The sequence below is a fragment of the Dreissena polymorpha genome, chromosome 13, assembly GCF_020536995.1.
Source record: "Dreissena polymorpha isolate Duluth1 chromosome 13, UMN_Dpol_1.0, whole genome shotgun sequence".
NCBI lineage: Eukaryota > Metazoa > Mollusca > Bivalvia > Myida > Dreissenidae > Dreissena > Dreissena polymorpha.
In genome coordinates this window covers 14,873,441-14,895,445 of record NC_068367.1, presented here as the reverse complement: position 1 = coordinate 14,895,445, position 22,005 = coordinate 14,873,441, and the positions used below count along the sequence as shown (strand labels likewise).

Below are 22,005 nucleotides of genomic sequence, written 5' to 3'. Positions count from 1 at the left end.
TGTTCGGTTTTATCTATTTTATAGACAAAATGGAGGGCTGAGCCTTTCGCAGCGTTGTATGTTAGAGCAAGGAACGACAACTCTGCGTTGAGATTGCGTCTGTGGATGTTTCTGTTGAAACTGAAAGTAGATAGAGAAAGAGCGAGGTTCCCGGTCTGCGAGCGCATTTATATAAGCGAGCGGGGTGACAGCGATTTAATTATGCATAATGACGCACTTCCGTTGCTTTAGAAAATGGCGAGTGATTTACCTTGTCAATATCTATGTACATAGTCGAACTATCTTTTTTTAAGGAGACGTATTGTCGGAAGATTTTTATTAATTTAGTATGTGTATGCATTATAATAAACAACGGGTAACTAAAAAATAATAATAAATAAATTAATTAATTAAAACAACATTGTCATTGACATCGAGCGCCTATGCTTTACCGGTACGCAGTTGTTTGCCACTATCGACAAAGCGGGGGTTTGGTGGCAGAAGTCCCCAATACTAAGGAAATATATAGGATAAAAAGGATTATTAGGTGTTGCGTTAGGTGTTATGTGTTAGGTGTTTCGGGTTAGGGTTAGGGTACGCTTTTCCGTTCTTTTTTACGTACCGGTAAAGTGCAATTGCCCCATTTTTGCAAATGTATTTCAATAACTTGAGATATTTAAAATAATAAATTCTTTGCGGTGTGTATACATTCTGTCCAGCCGTGTGTAAACCCCTGGAAACTCCGTGGATTTTGCACGCTGCTTGATATATTTTTTTATATCAGTTCGTCAGGAAGTTATATCAGTCGATGTCTTGAGGTAGGTCATATCACTAGGAATCTTGTATAAAGTCATTATTAGAATCAGATTCGTAAAAACTCATTTGATACCAAGATGTTAATTATTTCAGAAAAAAATCAACAAAAACAGGAAAAACACACACACACACACACACACACACACACACACACACACACACACACACACACACACACACACACATATATATATATATATATATATATATATATATATATATATATATATATATATACAATTATTTAGCGCCAGCGCCCTCGACGTCATTATTAACATCAAACTAAACGTCAAAAAATCCATATTGATTACCGCTTAAATTGTAGTGTCATGGCGATTTTGTTACTTTTTATATTTTTATAATTTTTTAAGAAAAACAGATTTACGCCCAATCTTTTTGTAATAAATCAGACCAGGGTTAGAATAAAATTAATCACCATTAATTGTTTTCTAAGCCTCGCCTGATATATTAAAAAACTATCAGGCAGCAATCTGCTATTGTCAATGTACCACGTGGCTAGGCTATCAACACGTGGTTCGTTATGAAGGCAAAAAATTGATCCAACTGTGATGGTTTTCTTCAAATCTCTGCGCATAGGTAGATATTTTCCAAAGTTGCGTATAGTTTAGTTAACTTGTGAATCCATAGACCGTGTATACAAAAATACAAAACTTCTGCCAGAAGTTCTATTATAACCCCCTTATGTTGTATGTGAGAGCAAGGAATGGCAACTCTGCGTGGAGATTAGGAAATTGCATCTTCAATGATTTTCTCATAGGCCATAACTATGGCTCATTGGGTCATTGTCGACCTGAAATTGCTTGAAGTCACCCGGGGGTGACTAGAAGCCGATTCATGTCATCCTGGGTGACTTCAAGCCGATTATAGTCACCCGGTCGGCTTGAAGTCACCCCAGGGTGACATGAATCGGCTTGAAGTCACCCTAGGGTGACAAAGCTGCCGATAAAGTAAAATCAGAGAAAAATCAAGCAAAAATAGACTTGCGCGGTTTTCCTAGAACAGCGACGAAATTCAACTTTTTGACCAACACGAAAATAAATATCTCTATCAGAATGGATAAGTATTTCAAGTTACCATAAAAATGACAAAAAATCGTATAAATTTGATAAGTTTATTGAAACAATAAAACTCATCACAACCACTCATCTGCGTATCTTACGAGACACATCAGAGAAAGAACTAAACCCGATAACATAGTGGACAAGATACAAGCACTACAAACATTTAAATTATAACAAAAACTTTGCAGTATCCCACACAATAAAGGAGTCTCCTGCTGATTGGGCAAAACTCCCTATCAATTGAAACTCATGAATTAACGTTCACATTTCCCTTCATATGTACGTTTGTGTTGAATCTCAATAAAAATGCAAAATAGCGTGTAGCACATGCCTTTTTGTTTTGTTTTTAAAGGTGGCGCATAATCTTATCACAACGTCTATATGACCTGCGAGTTTCATGATAATATTTTTATGATAGCGCATTTATAAGCGTTTAAAAATACATGTTATAATGAAAGTTAAATTTAACACAGCTGCAGCGTACGCAAGGTATAGTAAAATATATTTGTGTATGAAATGACATGGTAAAATACTGTTGTATGGTAGAGATAGGGTTAGTAATAAACGTGCCCTGACCTTTGGCCGCCGGTGGATGCGGAAAGGTCTTGTATAATCCCCACACGGTCATTTACAATTGTCTAAAGTTCCGTTCAATGATCGTAAGTACTTTCTGAAAAATCTCGAGATCCCGTTTGGTGATATATAGTTTTTTGTTATGTCAGTGTCCTGCAGACTGACCGCTATACGGACGGATAAGCAATGTAACATTACCCCATTTATGCTTAAAGTCTAGAAAAAGGGTCTTGGCAAACAGCGTAGACTCAGATGAGAAGCCGCATGATGCGGCGTCTCATCAGGGTCTGCGCTGTTTGCTAAACAGAATTTCTGTAAGAAATATTCTAAATATAGAAATAAATATACTAGGCATCCATAATTTTGGAAATAAATTGATTCAATTTAGAAGGATGGGAGAGTCCACTAGGCATGAATGGGTTAACAGACATATGTTAAACCTTTAGCTGAATGTTTATACCAATGTTCGTAAAATATCTTAAGTACTTTTTGATTGTTTCCAATTTTTGAATGTATACACTTAAGATAGGGCGTGTTCTAATTGTATTAACAACGACGTCCTTTAACTTTTTGTAAAAATGTTGGTGAGCATACTTCTCTTATTGCCCGTTTTAAGTATGCTATGTTTCATCCGAGTATCTTAAGTGGTCTTTTTTTACAGAAAATATTAGGACAAAATTTTGGACGGAAAGACAAGACAGTTGGAGGGTTAACCCATGAAGACTAATAAAGGGAGATCAATATTACTCGAGATTAAATTAACAATATCAAAACTTGTGTCCCTTAAAACCATAACAGACATAGTAACACATCGATTTTATCGACATCACACAACACGTACATAGAAATATATTGTTCCTGTAAAAATATACATGATTATACAAAAAACTTTTTCGATGAACACTACAATCAGATGCATTTACCAAACACACCTGTTCTAAAGTAAAATCCGCATATGCTTCAAATCACAAGTTAAAATAACCCCAAAACATAAGAGATGTTAAAGATAACATAGTCCGAAAATGCCCTTTTTGGTCTGATTTGCAGGAGTTCTAGCCAGTATGATGACAATTATGTTATAAAAATCAGTAAATCTATAATTCAATAATGTGCTATCATCAATCGACCACTGACTTTTATTTGTTTAAATACTGATATACTTTGAATTCGAAATGTGTGGACGCGGAAATCGGGTTGTGGATACAGGCCCTTCTAATGATAAAGCACTTACGTCACCATATATTTATAGTGCCTAATAATTGCAAATTAGGATAGAGCATATCATCAAAATATTTATACATGTATTTATAGAAAATGATATAATCGCACAGCATGTATGCATCAAAGTGATATGCCAAAACATAAAACATATACTAAATAACGGATTACTATTGGAATTACCAAATCCCGCGAATAAAACCACAAAACCAAATATATACAGTTCTCTGCATATATAGAAATTAAATGAAACCCTCACATTTATTAACAAAACGCATCGATGTTTTTATTTCTGAAAGAACTGATTTGCATATATTAAAATGTTATTAAAATGGTATATAATGAATTAACTAAGTTATGAAGCAAAATGGATAAATGCATCAATAATATATACCCGCTCTAAGGCAGATTTCCAGCGCACACCGGAACAACCTACTCTCTGAATCCCATACGCCGATCACATAACATCAAATCTTACTATACACAAGAAGTTTTCCATATAAAATAAAGAGCACCATGGTCCACTGGAATTCCCAAGATTTGCAGATGTGCGCTGTTTTCCGTAAATCACTTAAGAAAATTATTAATGTAAATCTTAACGCACCTGTTTAACACATACATTTGTTAATGATCGTGCACGCATTCCCAAATGCCATTAAACATGCGAAAATAGGATCGGATCATTGTATTATGCACACGAGTGGTAAATAGTATGTATAAAAGTATGATCTTGCACAAAATAAATAGTGTATTTTTTATATATTTGTTTTTCATTCCGGTCAGTTGCCCCGATCATGGTTCAACTCCTGTTTGCCCGACTGTAAACCATACGGTCTCAAATGGTAAATGTAGAACTCCAAAGCGTACATTTTCGCCACCGGTACGTAGTGGAAGGAAATAGCATAGTCACTGATGCTCTCACGACCCTGTAAAGTATAGGTAAAAGAAATATCAACAAAAACAATATATAGTGTAATAACTGATAAAAATATTATATAATTATTTACTAGCGAATATTATACAATTATTTACAAGAGGTCCATTAAATATTATTCAATTTATGATAAAAGGACCAGTCGATATGACCAGGTAATCAACGCTATGAAAGGTTATACTGATAGCAATGAATCCAAGTCAATACCAGGGTGCAGAATCAACAGGGTTTTCAGGGATTTACACACGGACTGGACAGGGTGCAGAATCAACAGGGTTTTCAGGGATTTACACACGGACTGGACAGTGTGCAGAATCAACAGGGTTTTCAGGGATTTACACACGGACTGGACAGGGTGCAGAATCAACGGGGTTTTCAGGGATTTACACACGGACTGGACAGGGTGCAGAATCAACGGGATTTTCAGGGATTTACACACGGACTGGACAGGGTGCAGAATCAACGGGGTTTTCAGGGAATTTACACACGGACTGGACAGAATGTAAACACACCGTTAAGAACTTTATTTTTGCAAATACCTCAAGTTATTGAAAAACATTTGCAAACCTATTTATTGCATAAAAGACAGTTTTTCTTGCAGTTTGTGCCGGTATCTTGAGTTATAAACATAAATCATTGAATACGTCTGAAATCGGTGACACAATTCCAAGTTGCGTGAAGCATAATCGTGCAGTAATAAATTAATTATACATTGATTTTTTTTAAAACGAACACAGGATTATTAAATAAAGTAATTCGGATGTATTTCACATTGCCATAAGCAGCATAAAAAATCTGTCTAAAATGTACTAGATGAAATTCTTAAGAAAAATTGTTTAAGAAAGTTATTTTGAAAAAAAGCAGCACTTGCCGGCGTGTTTTCGTCAATTAACGTTTAATTGAATACCCAACAAAGTCACGTGATCATACACCCTGAATACATCTGTAGTTCCTGTTGTGATTTGTTTGGGTAGAGAAATTTGTCAAGGTATCATGGCCTAAACTGAACTTTTGTCTGGTCTTAATGGTTTAATAATTACACGAACATCTTTTTCGGACAAAGTGAAATCTATTTTAGAAATTAAACGTTGTAAACAAATATAATCATTTTCTCTAAGATAATAATACGTACTACACATAAAGACAATGATTTCATGCTAGCGTCTTTGCATCGATACAAGGTACTCATTATCTCATAAACAAACAATAAAATCGCAAAATATATGTTAACTTAAATTTTAATGTTCCCTATGACGTAACTTTGCTCACACGCATTTAAAATTGTTTGTCAGTGCGCTGTTTGCTTAAAGGAATTTCTGTAAGAAATATCCTAAATATAGAAATAAATGTACTAGACATCCCTAATTTTGGTAATAAATTGACTCAATTTAGAAGGATTATAAATTCCACTAGTCATAAATGGGTTAAGAAGAAGGGTTTTCAAATGACGGGGTTTGAGAACACGATACATGCGATAGCACACACACGTTTATCTCGCCCATTCCTATTCAAGTCAATAACGACCACTTGCGCTCCAAGTCGTGGGGTGCGCCTTGTTTACGTAGGAATTTCGATAAGAGCTTGTACCAACAATATCATAGATGTAACAGCTGAACAATTGACTGAGAAAGAACATGTTCAATTTAAGAGCTGTCAGATTATGCAATGTCCAAATTTGCTTCATATCAAGATCATCTAGTCGAAAATTTATATTAGAACACTTGTATCGTGCAATTTTTAAAATTGCAGCGTCGTAGTGATTTTATTTAATTATGTCCTTTACATAGGGACGAAGATGTCATATAAGCAGATAAGCAGGATAGTTTCATGTCTTTGTATTATTTATCCTAAATCGAAATGATTTTATAGAAGGATTCTCCAGTGTCGTGTAAACTTGTGTAGTACATGCCTACCAAACCTTACACTACTAATTCATGACTTTCGCAAAACTACGTTTTAAGAAATTTCTTTGCGGTTTAAGATAAAATAGAAATAAGACTTGGAGACAATTTATCTAATTAAAACGAATCATTAGCCTTATCCATTTTTCTGAAATTTCAATACATGCATGCAGTGAATGAGAACGATTCATAACCAAACTTCACGCGCTTCCCTGCTGACATAACGTCAATGGATCGCATGATTCACTCAGTTCAATGACCGGGAAAGATCAACAATATTTTTTTAAACATTACGCAAGGGTCGATTCAGTCAATCTAACCCGTCTTTTGCTATTAATTCTAAACATTCATCGCTAGAAATTAAATTGTCTCACACATATTTTATTTCATAAAATATTATACCATGTTAGTGCTATTATTAACATACTTGAATTAATTCGAATCTCTATGTATTGGATCTCCAGAGGGAGGAAATTATTAAAACTTCACACATTTACTCTTTTATTAAATATTTCGGCCAAAGGCCTTCTTCAGTAAACGATTATTATGACAACTTTACATAGCGTTTTCTTCTGTCGATCATAACGGAAGTAATAATAATCGTTTACTGAAGAAGGCCTTTGGCCGAAATATTTAATAAAAGAGTAAATGTGTGAAGTTTTAATTCGAATCGCCAAGAATCGTCGTGTAAACCTTTTTCAACTAGTCGGATAAATTCAAGTACACAATGAAACTAATATCGTTTCTCTTTATATCAGGCTCGGCACGTATGACCTTTACCTTTTTACCCCCGTGTGCATCGTACTTGTAGTACCAGTCCGGGTAATTACCCGTGAGATGTGTGTCGGGATCAAAACAGTGGAATCTACTGCGCCCTAGTTTGTCGGTAGAATTTCCCACTTTTACGCCTAGTTTTTCCATACACCTCCCAAATTCCGCATCCTCCGCGCCGCCATCTTGCCTGCAGACGGATGCGTTATTTCCGTGCGCACCAAATCTGCGCAGTGATTCTTTACTTAGTACGTATCCCGCTCCGCCACTAAAGTACCCCTGCTTCACAAGCGGTTTAAAATGGTGGCCAAAGTAAATAGCCTCGTTTGTATTTTGTCCGGACAAGAAGTATCTCATATTTTCAAGAATAACGTACGTATCGTCGTCAGCCTTCATAAACCAGTCGGCATCATCCATATGGTGCTCGAAGATATATTTAAAAGCTTTCATAGTTTTCGCCGTGAGATGATCGCGCCCTTCCGGCACGTCGATGCCGATAGTGGGAAATGTTTCGTTGGTCACCGAGCTGATGAAGAGAAGCTTGTTACAGCGTCGCGCCCACGTTCGACGCACGTGCGTTGCCTTGGATTCCAGATTCTGGGGGCTGGTCATGACCCAACAGAGCACGCGTACCTCCTTCTCCAGTCGTCGCGCTTCTTCATCTTCATCTGCCAACGAGAAAAAAACGTACATGTCGCTTGTTATAATAACCTTATTGTACCGCACTGCGTTACGAACTAGGGTGTTGAACAACGAAGTATGTAATACTAGAAACTAACTTTGATGCCAACTAACTTTGGTTTTGAACACTAAAAAGCGTTCAATGTAACCATTATCAACACCGTCGTCGTCATCGTCATCATCGTCGTCATAATGGTGTTACTTTATTAAAAGCATCATCATTGATCATCATCATAAATCTTTATCGTCAACATGTGTGTCTTGCTCATGACCGATATGAACAAAAAAGGCTCCAGATAATTCATCCGGTTTGAAAGTATAATGTACATTTATGTCAGTCACTTAATGTGATGACTACAATGATTCATTTAAGGTCGAATTACTGGAGAAGTAATACAGTTTATGTTATCTAAAGGTAGCATTTATACATTATTACAAGAAATTTGACCATGCAAAAAACTACATTCTAAAACATTTTCCCGATTTAGATTAAATTAATTCAGTTTGAAAGCAATGCCTGCGTGCCAACTACACACACACGCAAACAATAACAGAACAAATCTTAGACTGAAGTCAAGTTATTGACCGGATACTATTATTCTATATCAAGTTACCATGACATTGACCCAATTTGCCCCACGTGCAATTCCTTCAAAGGCCTGAATGTAAGATACCTACAAACAAAATAACTTCAAAGTACTCCATCCAAACTAAAGCTATAGATTGGAAGCACGTTTGGCACTTTAAGTAACTGTAACCTTTACACCATTGACCCGAAATGCAATCTCTCGCTGGCGTGTAATCTTTCAACACACAAAAATCAGCAGAATTTCTCTCACTTAACTGAAGTTGTTGAGCGTTATCTTTATATATATATTTAGCAACAGTGGCAATGGCTTTAACCCAACTGGCCCGAAATGCAACCCAATGCTAGGTCGCATGTCAGCTAGAGATACGAGTTGTTGCATGCAAACGCTAACGTGCATTCGTTATTACAAAAATTATAATAAGGGGCATGATTCTGCATAAACTGCAGCTTAGATATATAGGCTTTGATAGGTGACCTCACATGATGATCACGAAGACATGGGTGACATTTTAATTGAATATCTGTGTTTGTAACAAAACCTATACTGGTTGCATGCAAACGTCCTGCTCAATACATGTAGTCTGCATTGACAAATCTTGATGACACTTTGTAGATTGCAAGCTTTATATTAAGACAAAGCTTGGAATTGACCTTTCTTCATAAAACTGAACTGCCAAAGAAACTTGTTTAAAAGTCAATATACTTGCCGAAAAGGACTTTGACGATATTACCGTATTCAAACGTGTGACAGAAGTTTTGTTTGAACAGTCAATGTAAAAGAAAATCTGCTGTAAGTTCCGTTGCTTGCTAAAATTTTTGTCACAGAAGCGTATTCCCCCCTGCGTATGGAACTCTATTTAAACACATACAAAATAACTATCCATTGTGCATTAATTTATCGCTTTTACTTTTCCAAACGGACAGATAAAAACAAGTGAAACAAATCGATTTGTATTTTTTACAAATGCAAAAGATAAACTAGATGCGTTGATATTTACCCATTTATGCCTAGCGTCTAGAAAAAAGGCATCGGCAAGCCGCGTAGACCCAGATGAGACGCCGCATGATGCGGCGTCTCATCAGGGTCTACGCTGTTTGCTTAAAGGGATTTCTGTAATAAATATTCTAAATATAGAAATTAATATACTAGACATCCCTAATTTTGGAAGTAAATTGATCCAATTTAGAAGGATGGGAGAGACCACTACGCATAAATGGGTTAAAGCCACAGAACAAATTGGATGAACCATTATAATTTCCAGTACTTTTTTTATTACAAAGTGAATAGTTCAGTGCGTTTTTCAAATGCTTGGTAAAACGTTTATCAAGAGCATTTTATTATAACATGGCTTGCATTATTAATCAGGATTCACACTACAAAATTAGGAAACTTAATTATATCTTAATCGAAAATTTCAAAGTCCGGATAACTTACTTACCTAATGTTTTCCTTAAAATAAGATTTATTATTAAAAAAACTAAACACAATTGGCATAGAGATGCTATAAAATTAAAATATTTGCTTTATTCAGTATTTAGTTTTCTCAACATTAAGTTTTATATAGTTCTAAGTTAAATCACAATTTTTCAGTTTGATTGTTTGAAACACTATACGTGAAATATAAGCTCATCATTTATAGAAATATTTGCCCTTCTGGACCCTTCCTTACTCATGTGAGCCTTTTCATGAAATCGAAATTATATTTTGATTATTTGTAGGAGCCAAAGAAACATCTTCTTTAAATAGGTATGTCACCATGATCGTTTGTAGAAAATAAAAGCTCCCAGTTGACAAATGCGGTCGCTGATTTGCGAATCCTTGGACAAAGAAATAAAAGGCGTAAATACATATGTCTGCGTACATGTCAATATCTGCAGGAACCTACCGTTGTGTGCATGTGTGTCCTTAAACTCGACGGGATGCACTATGGCCCCGAATCTCTCCAAGTCCTCGTGGTTCAGGAAGATGCGCCCAGCGGAATCTAGCTTCATTTCCGGTTCACCCGTCGCAACGAAACGCATTTGTGTAGGCCGGGGAATGTGAAAACCGGTCATATAGGAGATTGTTACGTACGAGAACACCAGTCCGATAGTTAAACCGAACACGAAATTCAACGCGTTCGACTGCATTTTGCCTGAAAAAAAAACGTGTATGTGAACAAGGGGAAGAAATAATATATTCGCGAGATATTGAGTAGGCGAGTGGATGATGGAGGGGAGGGAGTTATCGAAGAACGAAGGGGCCCTTATTGATTTATGGACATAATGATATAGGAAGGAAGAGACTACTACTACTACTACTACTACTACTACTACTACTACTACTACTACTACTACTACTACTTCTACTACTACTACTACTACTACTACTACTACTACTACTACTACTACTACTACTACTACTACTACTATTACTACTACTACTACTACTACTACTACTACTACTACTACTACTGCTACTACTACTACTACTGCTACTACTACTACTACTGCTACTACTACTGCTACTACTACTACTACTGCTACTACTACTACTACTGCTACTACTACTACTACTTCTACTACTACTACTACTACTACTACTACTACTACTACGACTACTACTACGACTACGACTACTACTACTACGACTACGACTACGACTACGACGACGACTACGACGACGACGACGACTACTACGACGACGACTACTACGACTACTACGACTACGACTACTACTACTACTACTACTACGACGACTACTACTACGACGACTACTACGACTACTACTACTACTACTACGACGACTACTACTACGACTACTACTACTACTACTACTACTACTTCTACTACTACTACTACGACTACTACTACTACTACTACTACTACTACTACTACTACTACTACTACTACTACTACTACTTTAAAATTCACTACTACCACCACCATCACCACTACCATTACCACCACTACTACTCTTCTTTAAATTACGTAAATTCGTTACAAAATCATCGTAAAACTGAAACAAGCTCTTGCAAGCTACGATATACACTTTTTATATGCATAAAACACGGGTTTAGAAATTCACCGGTACTCAGTACTCGATTGTTTATGCAACACTAATGAAATCACGCCGGGTATGCGGATACTTTGATAACAGATGGCATTTCGATAACAGCGAACAACAAAAGTCAAGCGCGAGAGAACAGTTCTTCAGCGTTTTTTGCATTTATATTCTGTTCATTTTTTTTCAGACACGGGGCATTGTGTGGTCGATTAGTGGTATGGTATTTCGTATTTCCAAGAAAGAAATTCGCAGAAAACGGTGGATTATATTTATTAAAAAAAACGATAAAATTCCATCGATAATCAACGATGAATTGGATGATCAGTAAATATTTCATCAAAATAAAACTACTTGGAAATAAACCAAGAACGTGCTTACTTTTCGAAATAAAAGATCATTATGTCCATGAATGTTACAACATGTTACTTTTTAGTTTACGAAAGTATTTGAGAACATTCAAATGTTTAAAGAGTCGGATGCAAAATTTTCATGGACACTTCTTTAACCGATCATCTTAATGACAATGGCACTTCTATTCCCGATTAGTCGACACTTTTTACCAGATATAACACACTCTTTGTTAGTGAATCAGAATGCATAATTCGCCGTGGAATACTGTTTAGTAAGCAGGCAATGTAAAAAAATGTATGTGCTGAAGTAAATTTAAAACGAATTACCGAAACATGTTCTTATCTCTTTGGAATATGATTATGATTTTGCATAAATGTGAAAGATAAATGAGAAACTTATTCGATATGTCTGATGAGTTCCGTCCATATGACCATATATTTTCCAGTTTTCGAGACATCCAACCGCCGGATCTTCGCATAGTACAATAGCTTTAACAATTTTAACTAACGTTCCTTGCAGCGAAACGATTGATCTAAAAGCATGTATAATTATGTACTAATGAAGGTACTAAGGTCATTTACTTATATATTAAGTAGCATGTCATGAAACATCACTCAGCTAAAACTTTAAGATAAATATCAGCAGCGATGCAGGTCCGAAATTCTTATAACTCAACCAATAAAGTGATTTAGGGTCAGGTGAATCGCACTTCGAGCTTACGTTATAATTGTGTAAAAATAAATTCTTCTTTTCAATCCTCTTATTAATTTTGTGGCTACGCATTAGTATCGTCTTGATGATGCGATTCTAATGAGCACCAACGACATACATGTAGGATTTTATGAAGAGCAAAGATGTATTTTCCTCGCTCCCTTTATTTAGAGCCCTACTATAAGTAAAATGAAACACGATCGTTATGCCTAGATTCCTAATGTGTCGCGCTTGGCTATGCAAATTGATTCGCACTTCAAAATGTTTGGTAAGAATGGCCATAATATACATAAATGCATTTCATGTAGAAGGTAAAACTCGGTAATCAAAGTGCCCAATTTGTTGAAAGTCTCTGTTATCCGGAGTGTCCTTTATCGGGAATCAAAGTGTTTGCAACTTGAATACCGATTCATTAATTACTACAGATATTGACCAAATGATTTTTTTTAAATTAGAGTGAACATAGCACATGTTTTCACACTGTTGCAACCGTTAATTGAAGCCAAGAAGCCATTAGTTGCAATAATTCAACTTTCAGCTTTATAACCCAAAGGATAACAGAGCGGCCATAGCAAAAATTATCAAAGGCTTTGGGAGTACGTTTATATGGACTAATGTACTCCCAGAGCCGCCATAGCAAAAATTATCAAAGGCTTTCGGAGTACGTTTACATGGACTACGAAGCCATTTGATGTCGATTGTTGGGAAGTGTGTGTGTGTGTATTTCTAAGTTTATGAGGTCCATCCGGGTCATAGGCCGCATTATTTGTAGACCCGGAGTGTATACCAGCACTACTATCTAAGTTGCTTACTCGACTCGAGAAAGTTGGGACACATTTTGAATGAGAGCTGAAATTTCCAGCAATATAGTTTTTACTGGGAGTTATTCAATTTTGGGGTGGTCTTATGTTGTGTGGGTAAACAGGAGTAACCGGAGGAAACCCACCTGTCCGGTATGCTGACCACCTACCAAACTCACATGCGCCGGGAACGGGGATTGATTATCGGGAATAAAAGACCAACAACAAATCACGGGGGCTGAGGTGGACAATAAGGCAACCATGCCATTATCACCAAGGCGATGGGGTACTGTCACAGGATCCCGCTTAACAAGAACTAAGTTAAAGGTTTTTGACAGTCTGTCAACGATATCTGGTATACAGATTAAGGTCAAAATATACGATAAGGAGCTTAATGAGCACAACAAAAAGGGTAATACTCAAGTATTCCGATCATATTTTACTATCCGGATACTTGACTAGTTTTCGGATATCCGGATATTCGTTACCATCGCTAATATATATACATGTATATATATATATATATATATATGGGTCTTCTTTTTACGCGTTAACTATCATGGAGGAAAGCGAAAGAAAAACTTTGAGCTCAAGCCCGAAAATCTATTTTTGCTATTACATCATACCAAATAACGTTGGATATTTTTCATATACGGACAATTTTGAATTGTTTGATTCAATGGTCAAACATATACTTATATATGGTTCCGAGATTTTCGGAGTTCGTTCTCTGCGAGGTTTTTATTTCGACCAACACAGAAGCAAAGTTAATGATTTTATTGCAGTTGACCGTATTAATCGATGTTAACGTATAGGATTGTTCTGAAACAAATATTAAATAAGATAAACAAATGAACAAGAATGCACATTTTAACACAACGATAGAACAATACACATACACAAAGAGTAGGTACGGCGAGTCAAAATACATAAACGCATTATTTATAAGGACTGCGAACAATACCAAATAAATTGACTAATACATACATATCATAATAATATGTTATTTAATAGTTACTAAAGAAAAGGGATAGTATACCTGAGAAAATCTATAATTTTCCTACAACAAATAGAAATACGACCATCTATGACAATTGAAAGTTATGTGCACGTGCATCACGAGCAAGGTTTAGATAACGCTAATGTTAGTAAATCATGCACAAGGTTAAACGGTTAGGTTGCTTCCCCTTGACCAGAGAAATATATTCAAATTAATATTAAAAACCTAAGATTGAAATAACTAAATAGTATGCATGTTATGTGAATAATTTGTACCCTACGACATATGGAATAGAATTCTCAGACATTCTTGAAAAAATACAAATCGTGTTTTGTAAATATGTTCTTGGTGTAAATAAATCTGTAAATGATAGCATGGTACTAGGGGAATATGGTAGATTACCGCTTTGTATAAAATATCATGTAACATGTGTTAAATATTGGTGTAAATTAATTAGTATGGCAGAGGATCGATATCCTAGAAATTGCTATATTATGTTAAAGCGGCACGACGAAATTGGAAGGACTAATTGGGTGACATCTGTAAATCAAAGTACTGACAGTACTGGTGTGACGATGCTTTTGATATAAAAGCATCTATTTAAGTTTATCTACATCACCACAATTGGGTATGTGGGTACGAAAATTTTGGGTTGGAAAAAAATGGGTACGAAAATTTTGGGTACAAAAATTATGCCAAAAAAATTAAGTACGTAAAAAGATTTGGTTACGAAAAAAAATTTGGGTAGGAAAAAAATTGGGTAAGAAAAAATTTTTTGGTTATGAGCAAAAATTTGGGTACGAAAAAAAATTGGGTACGAAAAAAATTGGGTACGAAAAATGTAGGGTACGAAAAAAAAATTGGGGGTACGTGGAAGTAGTACCCGTGGAAAACTTGATTCTTTCAGCGAAACTGGGAGGCGGGTTACATTCTCGATCAAATATAACAAGAAATATCTTTAAAAAGGTATTCGACGTGTATTTTCTGTACCACCTAGCTTGAAAAAATGTGTTACAGTAAAACGTTTGTTGGTTATAACATTACGTTTCAGCATATAAATTCAAAACTTGACATGCTCTTTAATTACACTATGCTCTTTAATTTCACATGCATATCATACCAAACTTTATATTTCGTTGTTTCCTTTCCTAAGTTAATGATGCTATGTGTACGGACGTGATTTCACAATCCCATGTGCATGAACATATACTTTTTCTCTTTTGATTATTGTTCTTTTTCTCTAATTCAATAAACTTAGGCATGTTTGTTCGTTAAGTACAGCAATTATTTCATGATGATTCCCGATGTGGGTATGAGCACATAGTCGTAAGAGCACTTAAAAACGTGAGTTCGCCCATGAACGCATGGTAAGGTTAACTTAATCTTCGCGATATGACCTAATATGTGTTTAAAACAGCAAACAATATCCAACAAACGAATGAATTGTCAAACATAGTATGTGCACTGATGTGGCTCTGTAATTTATGTTTGAAAAGTTTATTAAATATGCAAAATGAGAAAGCACGCAGAAGAGCGAGTATCACAGATATGATACGGCTATTATGCTGTTTATATACCTTAGTTGCTACAACGTTTACAAATGGCAGGTTGGAAATAATTCGTTTTCTTTACACTCATGATCGCGTTGAAAGTTAATTATACACGTTTTAATTCGAAATTTATTTACCGAATCACGACAAATGTCAAATACAATACAGAAAATGCATAGTTGTTTCATTGATCTATAAACATATAATGGATTGAATATAACTTATTTAAAATTAACGTGTTCAAACTATTATTAAATCTTTTCCCAGAATATGCTGTCCTATTTAAAGCTGAGCTTCCTATACCTTTATCAATGATAATAAGCGAGGTATGCAGATTAGAAAAATCGAGCTATCTCATTCGGACTGGCTCGGTCTTTTACATAGGTTGCCATTGTGAAGAATTTTTTCATGATATGATTACTTAGACGATGCTTCGCAGCATCGTCAAAAAACATTTTGTACCGGTATGATTTGGTTTTCTTTGGATAAGTAAAGAGATAGGAGATGTGATACCTACAAACATTTCAAATATATGTTAAACCCAGACAAATATTGTTTTATTGATATACACATTTATGTTCGAAAGCCATTTGCTAGACCCCGTTGTTCAAGTCATAAATTAGCAATTGAAACTGGAAGACATTTAGGAATTTCTAGAGAACCCCGAATATGAACATATTGTTCAGTTTATTTTTATAATATATGTTTTGAAAATAAGTTTGATGTATTTTTTAAATGTCAAAAATTAAACCAAGAAAGGAAAATGTATATCTTTTCATGGTACAATGGTGAACAAAATTTCCAAAATGTGTGCAATCTTATGCACATTTCTGATGAAAGAAAACTAAAAAGCATAGCATTTTTTTGTAAACGAAATAATGCAACAGAAAGATGTAGATCAAAATTGATGTTAAACATTGATGTATCACATCTCATAAATTGTTTGTTATTACTTATATATTCTGTATTTTGGGCCGCTGGCCTTTATTTACAAATAAACGTTTGTCTTGTCTTGTCAAATTAGTATTTTGTTAGTTATTACATATTTAGTAAGATCAATTAAAAGTTATCTTAGGCGACATGCTCCGGATTAAAATATAAAGTGTTTCAAGTCGACTTCAATTGTAGTGCACTAAATATGAAGTCGTTAAAGATAATTATCAAAGAAAAACAAAGTTATCATAAAGAGGTTACTGACAGTATAAATACATGGATCTTTACTAATTAAATATCCATATTTATGGCAATCATTAAAGTTTGTGGTCAAAGTTTAACATTGGAATATTTATCTTTAAAAAAATCATCAAACATATTAGATGAAATATGAATGTTTTTTTATTGCCTTCGGACATTAAATTTTGGGAATATAAGTGTGTGCTATAATTTTCGGACACGAAACAAAAGTATAATTTTTAAATATTTTTTAAACTTTATAACGATTTTCAAACAGATATAGTTATAAAGTCTAATCTTGTTCAAAATCTGGCTTTGATTTCATATTAAGGTTCAGATGTTCAACTCCAAATGCTGTTACAGTGATGTTAGTATTTAAACTTGTGAATATGTAAAAGTATATAACTTTAATGCTTTTTTGTACGTATGTTTTATTCGCATGATCACAAAGATGTGTATACTCTTATATGTAATATTTACTTACTTGTCTTTTATCTAGGTACATTCCTTCTGAAAAGTCCAATTAAAAGAATGATTCATGTTTCTGAATAAACACCAATTCATAACCCTTTAACAATTTGTCTTATAGTTTTCTACTAGCGTGTTGTTTAAGGTTAAAATACCATCCGTGGTACACAGTTTACAATCAAATGGTAAACAGTCTACAATTAACAAACGTTTATCATCAACAATCAGGTTGAAGTCTAACCATCAACATGTATGCACAAGAAGAAAGTTTCCGTTCGCTTTGTACATGTAGAAAGTGCATCTGAAACTGTTATCAGTGTGAGTTATAAATAAACTCGCTTTAACATGTTTATCTGTCTAGAACCAAACACGAACGCTGATATGATATGCAGAGGTCAAGAGGTGTTTAGTTCCTTCGTTTTGGATTGAGAACTTTAAATGTTTGCCCATCGGTGTCTATACTGATTAACCTTATTTGTACATTATTAAAGCGACAAGATCACCAGTTTTCGTCTGATATTTTGTAACGTAACATCGACTGTTTAAACGTACAGGTTGTCTTGTCATATAGAAACCGTTACTAAATGCACCGTGTCACTTGCTGATACCCCAAACGGAAATATGTTGAAAAATATAAGATATACATTTTATTTATTATTAATTATTGCCTTCTTAATAAACTGTGATATCCTGAGAAATGGAACGTACAACGTTTTTAGAAATGCACAACGTTTGCGCTGTAACTTTAGACATGTGTTAAACCCAATAAACATCTAAGTTTTGACAAGTTACGAGCAACTGCATGCAACCATGATGGCGGCAAATAGTTTTTCGAAAAATAAAGACATTTGGTGATACAAAATGATGCAATACACAAAATCGCTTATATAGAGATTTTGTTCAGGATTAAAACATTGCGCTTGTTGGTGTCCCGTCTTGAGAAGACCTTTACTCTTACTCGTATTAAAAGAAAATACGCTTATTTTTTAATATGAGATATTGGTACTTAGTTTGATATCTTAATGTAAATATTATAAATAAGTGGGGTATAGGCGCGGGCTTTCACCAACAGCCTAAAATACGTTTAACTTTAATGCCGCAAGTGATATGATGGTTTATTTGCTATTTGGTTTGAAATCTGGACATTTTGAGCTTTGATATGTATTGTAATTGTTTATTACATAAGATTATGCATTGTCAAATTATGATACACTGTATTTGTTTTTTACATGAATGGTATGCGCACTATTGATTTGTGTATTTATGCGTATGATTTAAACTTAACATTGCGCGCGCTTATTTAATAGGAGTTTGTTAGTTAGTTTGTAGAATAAAGCTCCATTTACCCCTTACAGTATGTGGTTTGGTTTGTTTAAGATGGTTGTTTTAGCTTTAACTACAAATAAACAACTTAGAGTAAAGTGGAAACGATCGTTAATTGTTAAACGCCTTTAATGCAATACATATGTGGTGAAAACTAATCTATATGTTCAAGATGTGCATCTTTGTTCAAAAGGACTCATCAAACAATATATGTTGTTGAAGTTTATATCGATATATAAAAAATATAATTGAAGTATGAATATCTTGTATATTTGTATCTTGACATATGTTCAAGGAAATTTACGACCCCATATTCCCTTGCTGTTCGAATATATACTTGTAACTCGAGTGTTATGTCGGTGTAAACCATCATGGTGGGAAGTATAATCAATCTGGCAAAGCCACAGATCCGTGTACAGTAGGATACCGGTTAATCTGTATTAGAACTGCTGAACCAAAGTCACAATCCGTGTACAGTAGCATACCGGTAAACATGTATTAGAACTGCTGAATCAAAGTCACATATCCGTATACAGTAGGATACCGTTAAACCTGTATTTGAACTGCTGAATTAAAGTCACATATCCGTGTACGGTAGGATACCGGTTAAACTGTATTAGAACTGCTGAACCAAAGTCACATATCCGTGTACGGTAGGATACCAGTTAACCTGTATTAGAACTGCTGAATCAAAGTCACAGATCCGTGTACAGTAGGATACCGGTAAACCTGTATTAGAACTGCTGAATCAAAGTCACAGATCCGTGTACAGTAGGATACCGGTAAACCTGTATTAGAACTGCTGAATCAAAGCCACAGATCCGTGTACAGAAGGATACCGGTAAACCTGTATTAGAACTGCTGAATCAAAGTCACATATCCGTGTACGGTAGGATACCGGTAAACCTGTATTAGAACTGCTGAATCAAAGTCACATATCCGTGTACAGTAGGATACCGGTATACCTGTATTAGAACTGCTGAATCAAAGTCACAGATCCGTGCAGTAGGATACCGGGAAGCCTGTATTAGAACTGCTGAATCAAAGTCACAGATCCTTGTACATTAGGATACCGATAAACCTGTATTAAAACTACTGAATCAAAGTCACAGATCCATGTACAGTAGGATACCGTTAAACATGTATTAGAACTGCTGAATCTAAGTCACATATCCGTGTACGGTAGGATACCGGTAAACCTGTATTAGAACTGCCGAATCAAAGTCACATATCCGTGTACAGTAGGATACCGGTAAACCTGTATTAGAACTGCTGAATCAAAGTCACATATCCGTGTACAGTAGGATACCGGTAAACCTTATTAGAACTGCTGAATCAAAGTCACATATCCGTATACAGAAGGATACCGGTAAACCTGTATTAGAACTGCTGAATCAAAGTCACAGATCCTACTCAGTAGGATACCCGTAAACCTGTATTAGAACTGCTGAATCAAAGTCACATATCTGTGTACAGTAGTATACCGTTAAACCTGTATTAGAACTGCTGATTCAAAGTCACATATCCGTATTAATTGCGAAACTACATTTTTTAGATATGATAAAATACTAAAAATGTCAAACTTATAAAACATATTTTTTTTCGTTAAGAATGACCAACACATAAGATGAGGTTGCGTTAATAAGCAATTCATTATTTCATGAAAACTATAATTTTAATATTTTCAAACCCGCTCGATGTAATTCAACGTGCTCTATCAAATCTTTTAAAGTGGATACCTCCCACACATCACAAACAATATTTGAAAAAAACTCAAGAAATGTTGTTTGGATAACACATTGAATAGATATGTTTGTTTCCCAGAACCTGTAACCTCAACAGTCTTTTTTGAAAAAGTGGGTCAGACAGTTTTGAGAAAATAATTAAAAAAGGACATTTTCAGCGAATGAAGATTGATGATTTGAGGTTTTAATAACACAGGACAGTATATTGATGCATAAGACAGAGACTATTGATCCTCAGTGTACGAAGAATAAGAGTATTTGAACGTTTTAAACTCGATAGCACGAACTAGTTGTCCGAGGAGTTACTGTAAGGACACCGTCGTTTATAAAGTTTTGGACACGCCGTTTATAAAGTTTTCGCGACGCAGAAGCTACGCAGAAGTGAAAAGTGTATCAGGTTTCAGTTTATGAATACTATCAATAACGTTATAGTGGTGAACTATTGCTATGGTCGACTTAGTATTGGGGGCTGGTGTGGCTAAAGATTATGTGGACACTATTTTGAGTGCCTCTCAACCAGTCGTTAGGGAGTCAATCATAAGATCTGTGCGAAAACGACACCACTCGGAGATTGGAACAACAGATTTTCCCGACTTTGACATCAACAGCTGTAAGAAATCCAAACAGAGTCCAACAGAAGGTACAATTAATATTTCAAGTGTGAAATCCCTAGCTAATGCACGCAGAGCATTATATGGACACACACCGTCAAAAGTAGATTGCAGTGATGTTGAACAACTATCGACACAGATACACGATGGTAAGACAGACAGCGTAAAATCGTCAGGGGTGAACGGTAATATGATTTATCCTACAGCACTTGGTATGGCACTTATAATGGACAAACTGGAAAGTTTGGCTAGGGAAATTAAGAATGTTAGTACATCCGTGACTGATAGGATTGACAAACTTGAAGTTGAATTGGAAAAGAAACTCTCAAACAAAATATCAAATATCATTGACAAACGTATCACCAGTGAAATGAAAAAAGTGAATCATTCCATCGATGAAAAAGTTGATACACTAAGAGCAGATATATCGTCAGATATTGACTCACTTTCTTGTAAAGTAAACAGTCTAAGTGATATTGTTAACACTTTAAACCCAGGTACTAATGTTGCTAAAGATGTGCGTAAATTGAATCTGATTTTCAGGAAAGTACCAGAGTCAGTGAACGAACATTTAGAGGAGAAGGTGAACATGATCATAAAGGAACATATGCGTGTCAATGATATAAAGGAGTTAAAAATAACAATGACAATGATCAGATACCAGGTGTTGTGGTAGCATCTTT

General features: G+C 35.2%; 1 protein-coding gene across 2 annotated transcripts; it reads right to left on the bottom strand.

Moving 5' to 3' along the window:
* Positions 1-1,913: 1,913 nt before the first annotated feature.
* LOC127855950 (glycoprotein-N-acetylgalactosamine 3-beta-galactosyltransferase 1-like) lies at positions 1,914-18,002 on the bottom strand. Of its 2 annotated transcripts, none has more exons than XM_052391888.1 (4): positions 17,660-18,002; positions 10,431-10,679; positions 7,284-7,942; positions 1,914-4,594 (listed from the first exon to the last, which is right to left on the bottom strand). In XM_052391888.1, the coding sequence occupies exons 2-4, from the start codon at positions 10,672-10,674 to the stop codon at positions 4,448-4,450; spliced, it is 1,050 nt and encodes a 349-aa protein (XP_052247848.1). In that variant the 5' UTR covers positions 10,675-10,679; positions 17,660-18,002; the 3' UTR covers positions 1,914-4,447. The 2 variants fall into 2 exon arrangements, with proteins under 2 accessions (XP_052247848.1, XP_052247849.1); XM_052391889.1 differs by lacking the exon at positions 17,660-18,002 and adding an exon at positions 14,492-14,528.
* Between the last annotated feature and the right edge of the window lie 4,003 nt (positions 18,003-22,005).